This window comes from Indicator indicator, chromosome 3 (assembly GCF_027791375.1).
Source record: "Indicator indicator isolate 239-I01 chromosome 3, UM_Iind_1.1, whole genome shotgun sequence".
Classification (NCBI taxonomy): Eukaryota; Metazoa; Chordata; class Aves; order Piciformes; family Indicatoridae; genus Indicator; species Indicator indicator.
In genome coordinates, this window is record NC_072012.1 from 39,978,905 (window position 1) to 39,998,524 (window position 19,620).

The window sequence follows — 19,620 nt, forward strand, 5'->3', positions numbered from 1 at the left end:
GGGAACCATTAATTGTGATGAATTCCTATGAGCAATGCTCTATATAGTCTCACAGGCAACACAGATTTGGCGCTGGTCTGACAACTCAGTATCGGGTGACAGAGTGATAACCCTGTTGGAGAAACAGGTCTGTTTTCTGCAAGAAAGTACACCCATAACAGTATTTTCAGTACTGGAAAATCATTATTTGGATTTGATTTGAGTAAACTCACAAAAGATGGAATAGGTAACAGAATGGATGGTTGAGATTTTGGTGTGTAGCAAACGGGGGTGTCTTCTTTTCAGAAGGAGGTGAACTTCAGTGGCCTTCAGCACTGCCTCCTGATTGGACCCAGTCGTAGATGACCAAGGGAATGCTCACTAGGGAAAACATTATTCCCAATGCCAAGAAAAGAGAAGCCTGGAACAAAAAGAAAACAAAATTAATGAATAAAAAGAAAAAGACAATTAATTCAAGTGTGTTAACTTCTCCTCTTAAAGAGATTAACAAGGTGATATATCAAAGTTATCAACTAAAATGGGATAGCGTTTCTGGTAAGGACAAAACCCACAGATAATTAAACAGATTAGTGTCATTAATAATTACTAAGTGAACTCTAAACCAAACTTTTTTCTTTCAATTCACTTCTTAAACACTGTTCATCCTTAAAGAGGATTAAGTGAACATTTTTAGGACTGGTTGTCTCTGCTCTTTTCAAAGCATCAGGGAAGTATCTCATCAGCTATGTGTCCATCAAAGTTCAGCCCTCTTGCCTTGATGTTGTTGGATACAGCCACAAGTGAGACACAGGTTTCCTGCCCGTCTACTCAGAGGGGGAAGGTGTGAACTTACAATGATTCTAGTGCATGCTCTGTTAAGACTGGGAATACACAGGAGCATTCAGCTGCAGCTCTTTCTGGGGCTTAGAGGAAATCTTCCCAAGGCCCATTCCTATCTGCCTATGGATGCCAAAGGGCTAGCACGTCAGCTGGCTGCTTCTGGTGGAAGCACCCTAAGTCTGACCTGGGTCAATTAAAACCATGAGGAAAACTGCAAAGAGCACTTTGCATGTTGTCTGGATCAACACACTGGAATAGAGAAAACTTGCTGGGCTGAAAGGGTTGCTGAAGCAGGCTGGAAAGGTACCTGTACCCGGCTGACAGCTACAGCTGTTTGCAGAGCTGCTGTCTGCCAGCTGGGGAAGGAGGTCTCACCCTGCAGAAGAAGGCCCCCCCACAGAACACAAGCTGCCCTGTGTGGTACCTGCACTGGAAGACCCCAAAGTTAAGCAAAGGAGAAGGGCAAATGTGGCTGCTGACTGACTGAAGCAAGGAGGGAAAGTAACATAAAGAAGCTCACACATATTTTCAGATTAAATGTTTTGCATCTAATATATTTTAAGAATGACAAGATGAAAATGTTGTTTTGATGGGAAAGGAATGCATACCCAAATCCTCTGAGTCAACTTTGATCCGTCCTGCTGTGTAATTTTTAAATACAATGATGAAGGAAGAATGAAAATCAGCATGTTGGCAGAAGTGACCCCTGCAAAATTAAAGTAAATGAGTTTTATTAGCTGTCAGCACCAGCTAGCTATTGTGTTGCTCTGATTACCAAGTGTCTTTTATTAGTAGTACAAAACCAGGATACTGTACCTACAACTCCAAAAATATCCTTCATGGATGGGATAAAAATGACTAGCAGGTTGATGATAACCAAAAGAACCAAAGTAACCAAAACATGGCGGTATAAATCAAATTTTGTTTTCCTAGCCAGCTCAAATAATGATGAACGCACCTGTAGGAGGAGAGAGTGTTCTGTTAGAAACAGTCCATAGGCCAATTCAAAGCTTCCTGTGTCTATTTTAACTGGATTTTCATGTGACAAGTATTTCACAGACATGTTAAGGGTCTCTGATGTAATGTCCTTTGAAATAATACTTAATATATTTCAAAACTGTAGGTGTACATGCAATAGGCATATGCATATATTCCTCTAACATGGAATCATTCTGCACTTAAACATGAACTTCACCTCTGAGCCTGCTCCAATGAAGTCGTGTCAAGTAAGAGAGGACGCTCATGGATTCAATTTAAAACAGATTTAAACCCCAAAGCGATTAATTTATTTCCTGCAGGGAGAACTTTTCCAGAAGTTAGTGGGAGTCTAGTGTGGGAAAAGACTGATCCAAGCTCAAGCTCTTTTTGTAGCTGCAACAGCTCTGTCTGTGGTCAAATGATGAGCTGTGGTTTGCAGAAAGGCACCCTGTACATCCCTTGCCGAGATCCAAGCCATGTGGAGGTTTTTACTTACAGTGAAAAACAGCACTGGCACCGTGAGTATCACCGCAACAATCACAGCCAAGCGCACGGTCAGGATAAGGATGTCATCTTTGCTCTGATACTTGTGAAGCAGATCTGACTGCACATCGTCTATGGAAAAGACAGCAAGGTAAATGTTCTGGGAAAGGGCAAGTTTCTTCACAAAAATCATTGCTTAACAACAGCCTTCTTGAACAACAAGTGATTTGTCTGCAAACGAAAGAGTATGGAATGAAACATTCTTGAGTTAAAACAGTGCTTTGAACCAAATCCTAATGATCCCATTATTCCAGATTAATCCTTTGGAGGGCTGATTTAGGAATGCATCTTAATTCATGACAGCGTGTGCCTAACTCTAAGGTAAATTTCACTGTAGGGAAGACAACAGTGAGACATACACAAAAGTTTGCTTACATGTATGAAAAAATAAGTGAAGTGAAATAAGCTATTTCTAATTGTTCCTGTGGGCCTTTTTTTTTTTTTTTTTTTTTTTACATTTCCAACGGTCTAAAAATAATTGCATGCACTGCCAAGGCTGAACTGAATATAAACCACAAGGTTTTGAGCTAAGTTAGTCTAAACAGCAAATAAATGTCCAGCAAAAAGCAGTGCCCCTATTCTCAACCAAGAACAAAGCTATTGGGTCAGCTCTCAGTGGGATGTTCTGACATTTGCACTCAAATCCCTCAGCAGCTCTTCTGAGGGCTGCCCTGATGTTTTTTTTCTCCTGAGCCTGCCACCCTACAGCAGTGCTTGCAACCTCGGCTCCACGCCAGCTGGCAGCCCCAGCAGCCAAGACAAATCACAGGGGGTGCCTGATGGGGAGGTACTGGCTGTATTTTAATATGACCTCCTGCAAAAATGTTTCCTTGAAGCTGTGATAAATAGTGCAGAGCTGGTCTGCGTCTGCTAACCAACAGGAAAACCAAGTTGCTGAGGGATCTTTGCTTTGTAACTTCTAAAAACAATAACCTAAGGGGGCAGCTGTTAAGCGTGCCAGGAAACATACTCACTGCCCCTTTTTAGGCTCATGTTTTGTTTCTGCCTGCTAATCTTAGAAAGCTGGTGGTAGAACATAACAGCTATTAAACCAAAGTCCTTAAAGGGAGCTTGGCAGCCAGGTCTCATTTAAAACCTTTGGCACTTGGTAAAATCTCAACTATTCTAGAGGCATGGGGATCTGTCTTGTGGCTAAATGCCTGCACTCCACCCAGGACGCCCTTCTGGGGAGAGGCATGGGTCAACATCACCTAGACAGTGCTTGAATCCCCACTAGGAGAAAGAAAATGCTCTCCCACCTCCCTGCAGATTAGGAGTGGGGTTTTCAAGCCGGGCACATGCACAGCTTCTGCAACACAGAGCTTACTCTGCTCCTGCAAGCACAGACTGCAACTTCTGTACCGCTCACGGACTGCAGCCAGGTAGGAAGTGAAGGGCAAGGCTTACAGTTGAAGGTCTGTTTTCCTTTCAGCTAGATACACCACAGAGCCCAACCACAGTGTGACCTTTTAGGGGAAGAAAAACACCTCTTTTCTGTAATTCTGCAATGTAAATATAGTCATCACTGCATCACTTTCGAGAACATAGCAAACAGACAAGTACTATTGGTGTAAAGAAGAAAAGGCCACAATAAAAAGGCTGTTCTTACCCAGGTAAGGGTAGAGAAGAGGGTTAGAAAACTGTAAGCGCATATATGACAGGTAAGGTCTTGTCAATCTCAAGGGGAAGAAGGATCAAAGTGGAAGAATTTTATATTCCAGAAGAATTTTATATTCCCTCAATGTCTTTTTTCTGCCTGTCATGGTACTGACCCTTGCAGAAGCCCCTGCAGAGCCACACAGCTTCCACCTGCAGGCTCTCGGTGCTGGGGAGCAGGGACGCCTGATGTGGGGAGAGAGAGGCACATGAGACACCCCAGGGATTCCTCCGCCATTCCCCCTCAGGAGGGCCAGAAGGTCGCAGCCCCTACCTCCTCCATGGACTCCAGACCCTCGTCCAGAGAGGAGCGCCACGGATCTGCCTCCTCAGATCCCTGGGGCAATCACATCAGAATCTCCTCCCTGCCAAAGCGAAGGGGTCCATGCTGATTTACACCCACTTGCTCCCTGGGGCTGCTAATTTGATGCATTTCTATGAAAATGTGTTAGACAGGAGCAGTTGGATGAGAACGGCTGTAGCTGTTGCCACTTACAGCATATTCGTGATTTTATTGGGAAAATTAGAACAGATGACCCCAAGTTACTTCAATACATGCAGACTCAAGGCCTCATAATACAAATGAGAGCCTGAGAAAATGCATGTCAGATAGGTACACCTTAAAAAAGAAAACCCACATTTATTTACTTATTTTCTTTTGCTTGCTTACATGGGTCACAATGAGGAAATTGTAATAAAAAGGTCACTTGGAATAGGGTGGAGAAGACTAATGACCTTTTGTGACTCTGAGGTAAAAGGCAAACATCATCTTGTCATCTGTCTTGTAACCCCTTAATGGGACATGGAAAAAGACACTACTTTCCAATATTTCCATTATACTGGAACAGGGAGTAGCTTCCTGGGCAACATTCATATTTTCCCCTACTTAATGATTATGCCTTTAGGGAATACATGATATCCTTTTGTGATACAACATCATTTGTGGTTGTTTTTTCCTTTCAGTGAATTGATATGTGTGAAAAGAGGGTGCAGGTCTCAAACACTGAAATAACCATCCTTTGGCAGCTGAGCTGGGACAAACACTGGAAGCTTCCCAACCTTCACTGCTGGTTTATTTAACCAGGACCTGAAGGGGTCAGCTCTAGGGACACAGGGAAAACATTTGGTCCTTAATGTCTGTGATGAATGCATCAAGAAGAAAATGAAAAAGCTGTGATCATAGAATCATGGAATGGTCTGGGTTGGAAGGGACCTCCAAAGGTCATCTAGTCCAACCCCCCCTTCAGTCAGCAGGGACATCCTCAACTTAGACCAGGTTGCCCAGAACCCTGTCAAACCTCACCTTGAATGGCTGATTTTATCCTCATTTCCTAGGACCTACTCTCAAATCTGTCTCATTTTATACAGATATGTACGCTTCAGGTGTTACCAATGTACACAACATTCGGGTGAGGACCTTGGAACAAGTATCTTAGTGGAACCCAGCTAATCCTCAATTCTATTAAACAAATCTCTCCCTCATATTTTGAATGTGTCCTTTTGCAAATAATATTTTCACTTGTGCTTTTCATCCACAGGATGAAAGGAGGGAAGGATTTGTACTATCAATGTGAAAACTTCAAGGAAAATTATTTGCAAAAGTTTTTGAATAGAAGTAGCTGGGACCTTCCTTTCCAACTGGGCTAATGCTATTAATTTTCCATGTATACCTTTTTTACTTTGATCAGTAAAGAACTGCATACTTACCATAGAAAGTCAAATAGCCAAATATGGCAGTCATAAAGTACATCACAAACATGGCAAAAAATGAGATATTAGAAACCAACTGCATTTTTTTCTGAGAACGACTGGAGAAAAGAAAAAAAGACATAAAATCATCAGGTCAGATTTTTCAATAGCTATTTTAAAAATGTATTAAGTTTTTGCACAAACAGTAATTCTAGGGAGATGCATGAATACATTTTAATTTAAATCAGGAATTCGTTGACAGCTGCACAAGGAAGTGAAACACTGGGGCTTAAATCAAGAAAGAAATGGTCTGCTCTGTGGCTCTGCTCCCTGGCCATACCTGCTTAAACAGTGAAGGGTGAAGCTGAGTGGAGAGGGAGAGCCCTTAAACACTTCGGTAATTAAATTAAAGGTAAAAATAAAGGAAGAGTAAAACTATAGAGTGAAAAACCCCAACATTCTGAATGTTTGCTGAGTACTTGAGTACCCATGGATAGAAAATCACAGAATAGGAATGTGTACAGACCACTGTAGACCTGTTAAGTAGGTTAAGTGTAAACATTTCATTTTTGGGTATTTGTTCTGAAATATTCACACTCCAGCACCTAGATTTAAGACTTTTAAATCCACACAGGGCTGCCTAAATAGGCACCTGGGAACGTCTGGGAGCCACTTGAAACTCAAAAGCACCAGGCAAGTGGTCAGGATGTAAGGGCACCCATGGGTCTGAGTGACCCTGACCCCTCCCTCCATAGTCCAGGACTCCACTGCAGCTTCCCACCAGCGATGTTGCGGCAGGCCCAGTCTCCAGCTCCCCATAAGCCCTGCCTCCATAGCTCTGGCCAACCATAGTTGTCAGTGACACAGCCATAACAGCAAATGTCTTTTCATATAGGTGAGGCTTGAAGTACTTTTTTCTTTTTTTTCAACCCCTTCCCCTGGTACGACAGAAGGTTTTTAGTTGCACTGGAACAAACACCATTAGCTAAACACACCTCTCTCCTATGCCAAATAACAATCGGCACAACTTGGCTCTCCTCAGGCTGCTGTGTACTTCCAGAGAAAACACCCAAAGTGCTGCATTATCCTCAACCTCCCTCACCCCCTCCCCAGCAGCACGCCTGGAAGCCCAGATTTCCTAGCCGACAGCCATGCTCATTGGTTTGTTGGGTGTTATTGAAGCACACCTCCTCCAAATGGCACAAATGACTCAGAGCACCTCTGCACTAACATTTTCCATGTAAAGTGATTCAAAACAATGAACTGGGAAGAAAAAAGGGGAAAAAAAAAGAAAAAAAGAGAAAGGCTTACTCTTTAAGCTCGCTGTAAATCGGGAGGACTGATGGGTGGCACACAAACGCAAAAGCAATGGTGGGCAAAGCATACACGGTCTGTTGGGAGAGAATTTCAGAAAATAAACTAAGGAGAAGTATTTCCCCCTGTGGCATGAAGAAATGATCCACGTTCAACTACCTCAGCTCCCAGCTCTCTGGACTCTTCAACCTAGTGTTGAGAGCCTTCAGAGAAGGCAGAGGAGCTGTCATTTAGCCTGTATTTAATCAAACATGGAGAGCAGCGCTCTTTCAACAGAAGGATAAAGTCTTGGCGCTGGTCGTGCAAACACAATCCTGCCTGTTCACAGAGCGCAGTGCTGAGTGCCACGTGGCTGCTGGTTTTTCTCCCTGGGATAGGTTTCCCTGCCCAGCTACTGCCTTGGTAACTAGCACACCGCCACGCGTAAAAGGGACGTATGGTGAGTCACCGCTACGCTACCCTGCCTTGGCATGGAGAGGGGCGCACACCCGTGGTGCTAAGGCTGAAGTCCTGAAGTTGAAGCCCATATCCAGACTGTAAGAAAAGAGAAGAGGAATGCAGAACTTACAAATAAATGGATATTTCAAGGTACCAGACTGAGTCCCTTCATTTCCCAGGCCAACAAAAGGGCTAGGAAGGCTGTGGAGGGAGCATGCTTTTCCTTGGGGAAAGAGAGAGACCATTATGTCACCAGGAAGCGCAGGAGGCCTCTGGGAGGGACCTTACCAAAAACCTGAGTGGGTTTTAGTCCTCACCATACAGCCAAACTTAACAAATGATCTCAGTGCCCAAGCACTTCCATTCTCTCCAGGGAATCGATATGAGCAGAGATCACACAAAAAAATATGTCCTCCTGGGAGGACAAAATGAGTCCATCCCTACATGCAGCTCTCCTCTGCCCTCTGAGATCTGCTTGTGCTAGCCACAGGCAATCCCTTCCCACAGAAGCTGTCCTGGAGTATGTCCCAGGCTCCACAGATTCAGTGGTCCTTCCTCACTCAGGCCTGTGCCACAGCCTCTCTTTCACTCAGAGAATGCAAATGTAGAATCTCTATCTGTGGAGATATTCAGAAGTTGCCTGGACACAGTGATGGTAACCATCTCTAGGCAGCCTCTCCTGAGCACAAGGGTTGGAACAGATGACCTCCAGAGGTTCCTGACAACCTTGGCCATCCCCTGATTCTGTGAAACTGTCTCTCTTCTCACACACCAAAGCTGCTAAAATACCAAACTGTTGACTCTGAGGGTAACTCTATAGAGTTCAGCTCTAGGGTGACTAATTCAGATGGACCAATCCTTCCAGTGTGCATCCATCAACTCTGAGGCGAATATTAACACTTGTTGTAGGAGAAGATTGTCCTTCAATGCAATCTAAAATATACCTACACCTAAGCTGCTAGTGCTCTTAATTAATTCTTGGTCTGTCACACTGTATCTGAGTTGATGCTAACCCCAACTAAAGAAAAGTGCTTGAATTGGCTTCTTCGACTGATGCTGGTATATAAAAAATTTTAAACAAAAATTTAAAAGATTGTTTATTGCATTCATGTGCTACACATGCATATTGCCTATGAATGCAGCTGTGACACCCTGAGGAGCCTGTTGGGTAAGGTGCTGTTTGATGAGCCCTGCTCCCCAGCACAGCTGACAGGAGCAACCTTCCTGCTCCCACAGCTGCAACCAGTTGCTCTTTCGCTTTCTCTTGACACAACTTTTCCTGCAGCTGTGTGGCAATGGAGGAAAGCATCCAGCTGAAAGGCAATAAGATCTTTGCTGGGTTAGCTTTCAACTGTATCCTTTTTGCAATCCAGTTCACCATACAGAAACACATATCCTGTCACAAAGTGGTCTGTGTGCAGAATGACAGAGGGATTACTTCTGAACTTTGGATGCAGGAATGGCTTACTCAGCCTCTGTTGAACCACAAGCCTAAAGGCACAGTTGCAGCATAGACAGTAAGAAGCAGTGGAAAGGAAAACTCTCCCAAGGAATACATTAGTCATCCAGTAGCAGCTTGGGCTCACAGCCATAGCACATCTACTACCAGGGCAGAGCAAGACTGTGAGGTGGTACATTCAACGCAGCATCTCCATAGGTCTGGGCTAGGAGACACAATGTGCATTCTACTGTATGGAAGCATGGAGATTCAGGCTCTATGTAGTGCTGATTGGATTAAGAACACAGGGTGCAGGTGTATATATAATGTGAAATAAAAATAAGTATTATAAAAAGAAACATACCTTGGAATTAAAGATAACATACTTTGGCTTACACATATGTTCATGTGCTGAGCTATTTAATAGGATAGATGAAGTTGCATTTAGCTCTGGTACACCACAGGAAATTTGAAACTTCTTGTAAATAACCTGGAATAAGAGTGGAAGACAGCTCATTGCTAAAAATAGTAATAAAAAGAAAATTTAAAACTAAAACATCAAGAGAAATTGTGAATGCCCCATTAAATGACTATCACCTAACAAATAAAGCAGGCTGAACTTACCACAACCAGGAAAAATACCATGCAGCTTAATGAAAATCCACTGGTGTAGCCAAGATACCCTGAAAAATTTGAAAGGAAATCTCATACAAAACTATTTTATTACCCATATCTTGGTTTTTACTTCTTTTTGCTGCTTCATGAACAGTTTAAATGTATCATACATTTAATATGTATCCTGAGCTTCTGAGCAGGACAAAAGCATGTCCTGCAGGTGTGGGAGTCTGGCATGTTGCAAGCCTTCCAGCTTTCTGACAGACCTAAGCTTTGCTGTGGCTGGTTTGACTTACTGAGAGTAAAACTTTACAGCAGTTTAAGTAACTTTACTTTTGAAGAATTTTACTTGAAAGAAACCTGAAAATGTGTAACTGCAAATGTAACATGACCCTGATTCCTGATAGGAGCCCCGTTAGTCAAGTACATTTTTTTTTTCTCAAAAGGATGATTCCCAACAGGAGTTCAGAACCAAAATTTGTTACATGGTTTTAAAAAATATATAGTGCACCTAATGGCATGTTTGTAGACCCACATCTGAAAATGCCATCCTCTATACACATCTTACTTCAAAGTCCAATATCACCCATTGACCTTATCACTAAGAATTTCAATACTGATAGAAAAATAATTTATTTTTTGTAATCTCACAATTTGTGAACTTATTTTTACAGGATACACATAATATAGAATTTCCTTATGAAATGAAGAACCTCTTAGCTATATTTTTTTAAAATCGATTTCCACCATTGAATGGATGAATCTGGTTTTTACTGAGATCAACTGGTGTGACAATTTAAGCCCACTTGTTCCAACATGATGAAAACATAGCTTATTTCTGGAACAGAGAGGCTGTTTAGATTACAATGACAGAACTTTAAAAAATTTTGTTATTTTAAAATATAGTTGAATTGCCAGTGTGGCTGTCAGTGTCTAAGCTCCTTTATTTCATTCCTGCAATGGCATTTGCATCTTACCTAAGTTCTTAAGGAGGCATAAAGGGAGTATTATACCAAATGTCACTGTGACAACAAGAATCCGTCCATCCACGTACCATTCCCTGTACAAAACATCAAAAAAACCCAATATAAGCACACCTTGAACCCTCTCTAGTTTTGCTCACATTCAGTCATCCTTTTATCGATGCAGTTACAGAACTATCTTTGTTCTCCTTATCCTACAAGCTCCTACAAAAGGAGAGATGGGAGCTACATCTAAATCTTGTAGACTCTTTAAGTATCTAGTCTTCAAAACATTGCACTGCTCTGACTCAGACAGAGATTTTCATAGCCACTAGACAAAATATCACACTACTGCTGTGATCAGCGAGTGGGACTGAGACAAAGAACATCATCCTCTGTAACCTGATACAAGCTACTCTTCCAGGACAAAGAAAGATCATGCAAAGGGCCACATATACAGCACAGTGGGACAGGGAAGGCCACCAGGATTCCTTTGCTAAACCACATCAGCACATGCTTGTGCCAGCAAACCAGGCTCCTGTGGACTGGCATGCATTAGCCAGCCCAAGGCTGTATCTCTTTCTAGCAAAGTGTTTTGAATCCTGCTGGAAAGCAGGAAAGGGGAGAAGGGTAGTTAGTGACGTTCTGAATGACCTATTTCCAGTGCGTGGTCCAATTTAGCATAGAAGTCAGAGGAATAGGATCTCTACCTTCTTCTCATGAAGTATGGCACACTATATAACCCAGTGCAAAGGATATGTACCACTACAAAAAAATACTGCCCCTCTACTAAAGAAGCTGGTTAAATGTCAAGGAGTGAGTCGTGGCAGAAATCCAAACATAATATTCTGCTATTGTCATATACTGGAATGGAAGAACCTCACACTACAGACAGTATTTCAGGGGAAAAATCCTGTAACATGTTAAGAATGCAGGGAAATACGTAATTCCTTGAACTTGCATTGTTCCAAATATCTTCAAGTGCTGCCTAACACTGTAGAAGATTGGATCCCATGGTAAAAGGTTTGCATAAATCACAATTCTTAAAAAGATATGTATATGAAGAGAGTGACTACTCATTATTTAGCCTTTCATTTCCTATCCCTCCTCTTTTCCTTCCCAAAGCTGTTTTGGTTTTCATCAATCTCCTGAGATATTCCTATGAAATTCTACTTTGATGACACTAAAAAGTACCTAGTGCTTAAGAACTTTTACAAACATATGCTTAAACTTATACAGATAACTTTAAATTCTAGAATCTAATGACCAAAATTAATTCAGTTTACCAGAAATTTTCTTCTTTTCCCATTAGAAACTTTATGGCAGAGGGCAGCTCATTTTTGACTATGAAGAGATAGCTCAACATTGCTGGAGGAATAAAAAAAACAGTTTAGAAAATAAGATATTTTGTGGAACAAGTACACAGAAGCATCCTGAACTTTTCCCATATCGTCATCTGATGATAAAAAAACCCAAACTGTAACTGTCTGTAAACTACTGATCATTCAGTAATACTGCATTTTTAAAGGAATGCATGCAAAGTGTTAGCCACAGCTATGCTAAGGAGCATAAAGATAGAATCATAGTCACAGAAATGTCAGAGAGCTCAAAAACAATCCAGTTCCAACCCCCCTGCTGAGGGCAGGGACACCTCACACTCGATCAGGTTGCTCAGAGCCACATCCAGCCTGGCCTTAAAAACTGCCAGGGATGAGGCTTCCATCACCTCCCTGGGCAACCTGTTCCAGGGTCTCACCACCCTCATGGTGAAGAACTTCCTAACATCCAATCTGAATCTACCCACTTCTAGTTTTGCTCTGTTCCCCCTAGTCCTACCACAACCTAATATCCTAAAAAGTCCCTCCCCAGCTTTCTTGTAGGCCCCCTTCAGATACTGGAAGGCCACAATAAGGTCTCCTTGGAGCCTTCTCCTCTCCAGACTGAATAGCCCCAACTCTCTCAGTCTGTCTCCACAGGAGAGGTACTCCAGCCCTCTGATCATCTTTGTGGCCCTTCTTTGGACATGTTCTAGCACGTCCAGATCTTGTAATAGAAATCCCAAGATGCTACTGAGAGAAGGAGGAGCCTGACTGGTTGCAGCCGCAACATTATAAAGATTTTCATGCTGTTTGTTTTTCAATACCCCTCAGTCTCCTTTACCTCCAACATTCTGGAGAGATGTGGATCCAAAGATAATGATTTTCCCTGGGGTACCAAAGACCTGCTCACCCAGCTTTTCATACACCATGCAGCCTGCATGAAAAGAAACGAGGAAAAACATTCACAAATACACCAGTGAAAGCTACCAAAAGAAAGCCTTATGATTCCTTTTCAGCTAACCACCCATCTGTGCAGCTGTATCTGCCCTTTGCAGGTAAATAGAAAGCTCTCTTGTAATTACTAGGGCTGAAACTTACGTAGGAATGTTTTCTTGACGTCTATAAATGTTATTGTTGGCTACTAGTCACTTTTGAAATTGAAGCTCTTAATGAAGCTATTACACTCCTTTAATGAGTCTGCCTATACCCTTAGTGACATGTTAAGTTCTGGTAGCCCCATCCTGGCATATTAGGTTTGCACCCATGGTGGGAGTGACGTAAAAAGCCACCTCTCCAGACAAACCTGGGTACAGCAGGATTCACAACTCAGCACTGGCAGCCTGGCCACAGCAGACACAGTTCCGTGTTTCTGCAGTTTTGTTTGCTTTGACTAAATGATCCAAACAAGGGCAGTCACTGGTTTACAGGATGTTTCACAATTTCTAATGGCAAAGCCATAACTTGTGAAATTCTCAGTGTGCTGTGTTTTCGGTAAAAGCAGGGAAAGGTGAAAATTATAACTAAAACTTCTTTTAAAGTATCTGTCAGCCTTGAGGAATTCCTCTATTAATTGGTTTGTGTTTCTGTTAAATGTTTGTTTCCTTACCTGTGTGCTGTGGTTTTAGAGCAGACAGAAACTCTTTTACCCCTCCCCAAAGGAGTAAAAGAAAATGCTTCATGCAGGATTGTAAATTTAAATTGAAGTACTATCCACAATTATGCATAACAATACAAAATACACAAATTTCATATTCAGCCTTAGCCCAGCTCTTCAGCCAAAACCTCACTAAGCTTCCAAAACCTTCCCCCCACAACCAGTCCTCAATGCCCTGGCCTCAAAGCCCCCCCCCAGCCAGGCCCGAATGATGCAGTAAAAATTAGCCAGGCCATTCAAAGCCAAAAAGCCTCAACTCCTCCGAAATACCAGCTCGACAGGCTGGGAGAATAGAGAGGGAGAAACAAAGAAACTGACTATGCAGCCAGTTTATATAGGGAAGGGAGATGCAGGCTGATGGGAATGAAGTGCACAGATTACACCTTTCCCGTGTCCACTTCCTGGGCTAGCTGGTCCCTTGGAGGACTTTCAACTCTGTGGTTAAGACATCCCAGTCTTAAACCCACAACACTGTGATTTAGGCTGAGAAAAAGACTGGACTTTGCAAAGATGGCAAGATACATGAGAACAGAAAGAGAAATGCTGCAAATGTTACACTGTACGAATGATTTAAAAAATGCATCCCATTGTTTGGTTTTCTCTGTGTTCCCTTACAGCTGACATTTCTGCTTTGAAGCTTGTATAAACAATATGTTTGAGCTTAAATCTACCAGCAGCAGCAAAACCAGAGCTTAGATTCTGGGAACTAACAGGACACAAATGTGTCCACAACTAGGCGTATCTACTTAATTTAAATAGGCAGTTGCTGTCATTATACATGCTGCAACAGTAACTCATGTGTGTCTAAATCACACATTAAAATATTACAGTGTTCTTGTGCACAGATAATTTAAAAAATCTGGTTTCAGAGATGACTACCCAATGACAGAGAATCATAGAATTGTTAGGGTTGGAAGGGAGCTCAAGGATCATCCAGTTCCAACCCACCTGCCACAGGCAGGACACCTCACACTAGATCAGGTTGCTCAGAGCCACATCAAGCCTGGCCTTAAAAACTGCCAGGGACAGGGCTTCCACCACCTCCCTGGGCAACCTGTTCCAGTGTCTCACCACCCTCATGGTGAAGAACTTCCCCCTAACATACAATCGGAATCTACCCATTTCTAGTTTTGCTCCATTCCCCCTAGTCCTATCACTACCTGACATCCTAATCTTAGATTTCAGAGCACAGTGACATTTAATACTTACTGTAGGCAACTTCTAATTTCTGTGTTTAGAATATATTTTGCTTACAAATACACTTCTCTCTGTGCAGCAACTGTTCCCTTTTGTTTTATTTTAGGAAACCTCTTACTACACCATAAAGGTGATCAGGAATTTCACATTAACCCTTAAGGACAAAAGGTATTTGCAGGCAAGCTTATTCATAGGCAGAGATTTGTTATATTTCATCTTGCAAGTGGCTTTGTAATGCAAAGAAACAACATGAGCTGTTTCTTCTAACTCACTGAAGACAACATCTCACAGTAGCAAAATCCACTCTTTGTTCTAAGTTTTTCTCTTTATAGTGATGGTCAAATGCTGTTCTCTGTTGCCATGTCATAAAGTCTTGCTAATTCTGGGCTTCTGGCCCAAAATGTTTCAGGATTTTCTATTGAGTCTGCAAAGTGATAGCTCCTCCATCTTGCATGAAGCACTTGGCCTTATTTGAGAACTGTTCACCTCTTGTTCTTCATTGTTCTACTGAAATGGTATAACAACATCTTAAATTACCTGTTTCCTTTGCACACACCAACAGGAGATATATTGAATAAATAGACAGCAGTGTCACCGAAACCAAAAGCAGCCTGCAAAAGAATGGCAAATAAAACTTACTGTAAGAGCTGAGCTCTAACATTGCAATATTTCACATCAGGTCATATTCCTGTTGACTCTCAGGTAATTTTTATACTTTGACAACGCAAAAAGTATGTAATTCATGTGCTGTTTGCAGGTCCACTACAGCACTGTGAGAAAGCCCTGCATGTGGGGGATTCAACCAAGTAGAACGTAGCAGAGCTGCAGAGCACAGCTTGTTAGTGAGTTACACCTCCCCATACTGAAAGAAGAAGGAATAAAGATATCTTAGCAGGTAAGAATCAAGATTTAATCAGAGCAGGGATGAGCCAAGTATGTCCCTCACCATACACTCTAAAGACTTTTTTCTGGAAGCAGAGATTTCAAAGGGACATCCTCTATTTAAGGACTTCCATACCAAATGGAAGCACGTTTTCCTAGGACATGTTTCATTTGCTACCAAACAGGTGCCAAAATGGCTTTTTACGTGCCTCTCAGTGCCCAAGGAGAGGGTAGAAGACAGAAATTAAGGCTCAGCTGGTTCTCCTTTGGAATAAAGGCAGAAACCAAAGGCTTATACTTTGTCTAGGTGGGGACTGGTATTCCCTCACTGATGTCACTCCTGGTCTGCTGTGATCCATAATTTGACTTCACACAGAAGAACTGCAGGAAGTAATGACCAAACTGTTTATGTAGAGAACTTGCTGGCACAAAGGATAATTAGTCAGTGCTGGGGGCTAAGTGCATAAAACCACATTTGCTTATTGCTCTATGTCTTTAAGCCAAGCACCATGTGTGCCTTCCCTTCCAACACTCTGACACACAAAGACCTGATGATGTTTTCATGATGTGTGACGAGCATTCAGATAATCTGTTGGCAATTCCGCTTTTTATTATGACAACTACCCTCAGGACACTGAGAAAAACAAGCCCAAAATTTAAGAGAAGACAAACTGCTGTCATAGATAGACAGCAATACATCTTTTTCATAGGAATATTTATAAAGAACAGGATGAGAAGCCACCTCCCCTGACTTTTTAATAGTTTTAGACTAGAAATACTTCAGCGCCAAATAATAAACCACAAGTTTCTTGGGACCAGAGGAGCAGAGAGAAACATAAAGAGATTCTAGGAGAAATTGCTCTTTTGCCAATAAAGAATGATGGTTGACAATAACAACACACTCTTTGTACAGCCCAAAGGGTGTTTCTCCTCAAGGAGGAGAAGGGAAGAGACATTGCACTGGCTGAGGTCACTCTGCTCTGTTTTTCACAGATTTGCTAAGCCCTGCTCCTGCCCGTATTCCCTACAGAGCTGTTACACCCCTGTCTGCCTGCAGGCATGGTGCTCACAGCCCCCAGTACTTGGCTGCTGGGTTGACTCACTCCCAGCCCCAAATGGCTCCAGCTCCACATGCCAGCATCAAGTCTATTTTAATATTAAAAACTCCTGTTTTTCAGGGTCTGAGCTCATGGAGCCTTTGCAGCAGTAAAAATAACACTCCCAAGCAGCCAGGTATTTATCTGATCTGTTGTCCTTAGCTCTCCATAGGGTTCTTACAGAGACACTTGGCATTTTCATTAGGACTATATGAAAAACTTGTTTGTGTTAGTACTGTGGTATGGACAGGAGTACTCATGCCAGAACCACCCCTTGGAAAGGAATGAAAAAGTCTGTGCCGCTCACTCTGCACAAATTCAAAACAGAAGCAGGGGAGCTTGCTCTGCACTCCCAAAAGCACTCCCCTAATTTTTCTTTTTCCTGCATTTAAAGAAGTACTGCCAGCTATGCAAGCAACCAGAAGATATAAAAGTCACCTTCCCCCCCACAAATCCAGAATAAACAGTTTAGTGCAGGGGACTGGTACAGTGCTGGGAAGAACAAACTGTTCCTGCAATGCCATTGCTGTTTGCTCCCAGCTGCCACATTACCCAGTCAGCTGAAGCATGCATTGGCCCCAGCCCTCTGTGATGTCCCTAACTTTGGAACAGAAGACCCATGAGGCTCATGCACAGAACAGCTCTGAACCCTTATAAGTTACTGGGTGCAGAAAAGTATGGCAGAGCACAGGGTTTGCAGCAGTACAGCCTCCCAGAGAATCAGTCTCAGATTGCCCTAAACCTCTGGAGGAGTTAGGTTGCAGCTTCATGACTGCTTCCAGACAACCCTAGCAGAAGCAGCTGTAGAAAGGAGTGTGAGACTTCAGCTGCAGTCTCATCTATCAAGCCTCTGTGCCTCAGCAGGGTTTTTCAGATCACACGCAGTGCTGGCTAAATGAAGGTTGAAGGCACCTTGCATGTGGCCAGCCTGTGTTTCTGCAACATGATCCATCACTCTGGTCCTGGCTCTCCAGGATGAAACCACAGGCAACAATAAGTGCTCCTGACGTCGCAAGGTGGCCTGACCTATCTCTAACTTTCCAAGCCTTTTGTAACATCTTTCTGCAAAAAAGTTTTCTCCCATTTCACATACACAAAAGGATGTTCTTCTTTGGTCTAGGCTGCAGTTATCAACAATACTGAGATTAAGTTCCTCTGGGCTCAGTTGTTTTGCCTAAAAAGTGTGACACTTTGCTATGGCACTGAGTTATGCAAATAGGATGTGAGAGTATACACTCATTGCCATGTTATTTTGCATGTCTTATGCCAAGAATATAGGATCTGAACTGATCCAGGTGTGCATAGCAGTGCACACTTCACACTGCAGAAGCCTAAAAGCTGTGAGTATGGATCAAGCTGGGTCTGCTTTGCTGGCACTGAAAATGCTTATTTGATTTTCCTGCCTCTGCTTTCTGCTTTTCAGGGTTGGTGTATGCCAGCACTGGATAAAGCACCTAGAAACTTTCCAGAACTGTGCTACTTAAGAGCAATGAATTTAAGTGCTTTCTCATGTTCAAAAAGCAATTAAAGTATTGCTAAGACTCTGATCACTTGTAAAGCAGAAATGTTTCTTAAATCTATCTGTTACAGTGATAGTGGAGCAATACATTTATGGGAAAAATGCATTGAGTGAGTGTGAGAAAAGATCTAAGACTGTTGGACCCAGTTTAACTCTGAAATTATTGCATGACAAAGAAACATTTCAAGCCATTCAACTTTCAAATGCAACAACAGACACCACATTAGGATCCTGTCTCTCCAGGCTTCAAAGGAGAAAGCTCTGCTTGCGTGGTCAGTTAGGTCCTGCTAGCTTCCTTACCTGTGATCTCACCAGGCTGGTCTATCTCCAGGCCAACACATCTAAAGGCATTATAAAGCCAAGAGAAACAATTGTCCATGTGTGTAGAATTAACACAGAGTTAATTCTGTAGAGAATGATGCTGTTATTTATTGTATAGAATCCCTACATTCAGGTTTGGCAGCTTTTTGTACAGTGTAGTGGTACAGACCTATACACTCACTACTTGGGCCAAAGTGAACCCACGCACCATCATGCATCACTAGAAATTTCTCTGGTGTTCACATTACTGGTCTGATCTACTTAAAAGAAACTGCCTTTTTACATGCTTCAGAGCAAATTTTCATACTGCACTTAACTTGCATTAAAAACTACTGAAAGAATGGGAAGTGGATGAGATTGTAGAAAACTAAAGCGCAGAGGAGAAACTGAGGATGCCCCTTGGCTGAGACACGACTCTCACAGAAGAGGTAACAAGGCTGAAGAAAGGGGACTGTTTTTTTTCTGATTACAGAAGTTTTAGCAGCTACCAGTCTGTGCCCTCAGAGGTATGCCTGTCAGAGCAGGGGTGGAGTATCACATGCAGGTTAGAGGGTTTGGTGAAAAAAAGCAGCAAAAATAAAATAACCTAAGAAACATGTACAATATACTCCAGCTACTTTATAGCCTAGTTTGGTCACAACACAATTATGAGAGTTTGTACATTCTTAATATAAATGGAGGAACTCCTTTCATTATTTCTAGATTTTACCCAACCACAGCAAATTGTAAGCTAGCAGCATGGATGTAGCTGTCCTGGCATAAAACCCCCAGAACAGATGGCTATTCACCATCCACTCTGCTATGTACATGGCTTACATTATGAATGTCCCAAAAAATTAAGTAATAAACAAAGTCCTGTATTTTTAGAGTTGACATCCAAGAAATGTCACCTCTTAAGAGTAATCTGTAAACTCAGTAACTGTGTTGAACAGTCCTCAGACACTGTAGATTATTGTATTTTCTCCCTCAATGAACATTTATCACTGGAATTGGCACACAATTCCCGGCTGATTTCCTAACAATTGCTTTTCACAATGAAATGTCTCATACTGCAATCCAGAATAACACAGAACAGCTCTGTGTCTTACTCATTCACTGGCACCATTTCATTGTTAAGCTATAAAATTCTCTTTTGCAAAATGCCTCCTTTTTTTCTTTCCTTTGCTGAAGTACTCTTTT

At 42.3% G+C, this 19,620-nt stretch overlaps 1 protein-coding gene across 1 annotated transcript in view; it reads right to left on the reverse strand.

Annotated features, from left to right (window-relative positions):
* Positions 1 to 298: 298 nt before the first annotated feature.
* The window catches only part of SLC38A1 (solute carrier family 38 member 1), a 28,319-nt gene continuing 8,997 nt past the window's right edge, over positions 299 to 19,620 (reverse strand). Inside the window, exons 4-15 of the mRNA XM_054399593.1 lie at positions 15,160 to 15,233; positions 12,613 to 12,705; positions 11,739 to 11,820; positions 10,468 to 10,550; positions 9,500 to 9,558; positions 9,240 to 9,365; positions 6,997 to 7,076; positions 5,704 to 5,804; positions 2,294 to 2,412; positions 1,636 to 1,777; positions 1,428 to 1,525; positions 299 to 400 (exon numbers count right to left, since the gene is read on the reverse strand). Of these exons, the coding sequence (XP_054255568.1) occupies positions 299 to 400; positions 1,428 to 1,525; positions 1,636 to 1,777; positions 2,294 to 2,412; positions 5,704 to 5,804; positions 6,997 to 7,076; positions 9,240 to 9,365; positions 9,500 to 9,558; positions 10,468 to 10,550; positions 11,739 to 11,820; positions 12,613 to 12,705; positions 15,160 to 15,233 (1,159 nt within the window). The remainder of the gene's footprint in view (positions 401 to 1,427; positions 1,526 to 1,635; positions 1,778 to 2,293; positions 2,413 to 5,703; positions 5,805 to 6,996; positions 7,077 to 9,239; positions 9,366 to 9,499; positions 9,559 to 10,467; positions 10,551 to 11,738; positions 11,821 to 12,612; positions 12,706 to 15,159; positions 15,234 to 19,620) is intronic.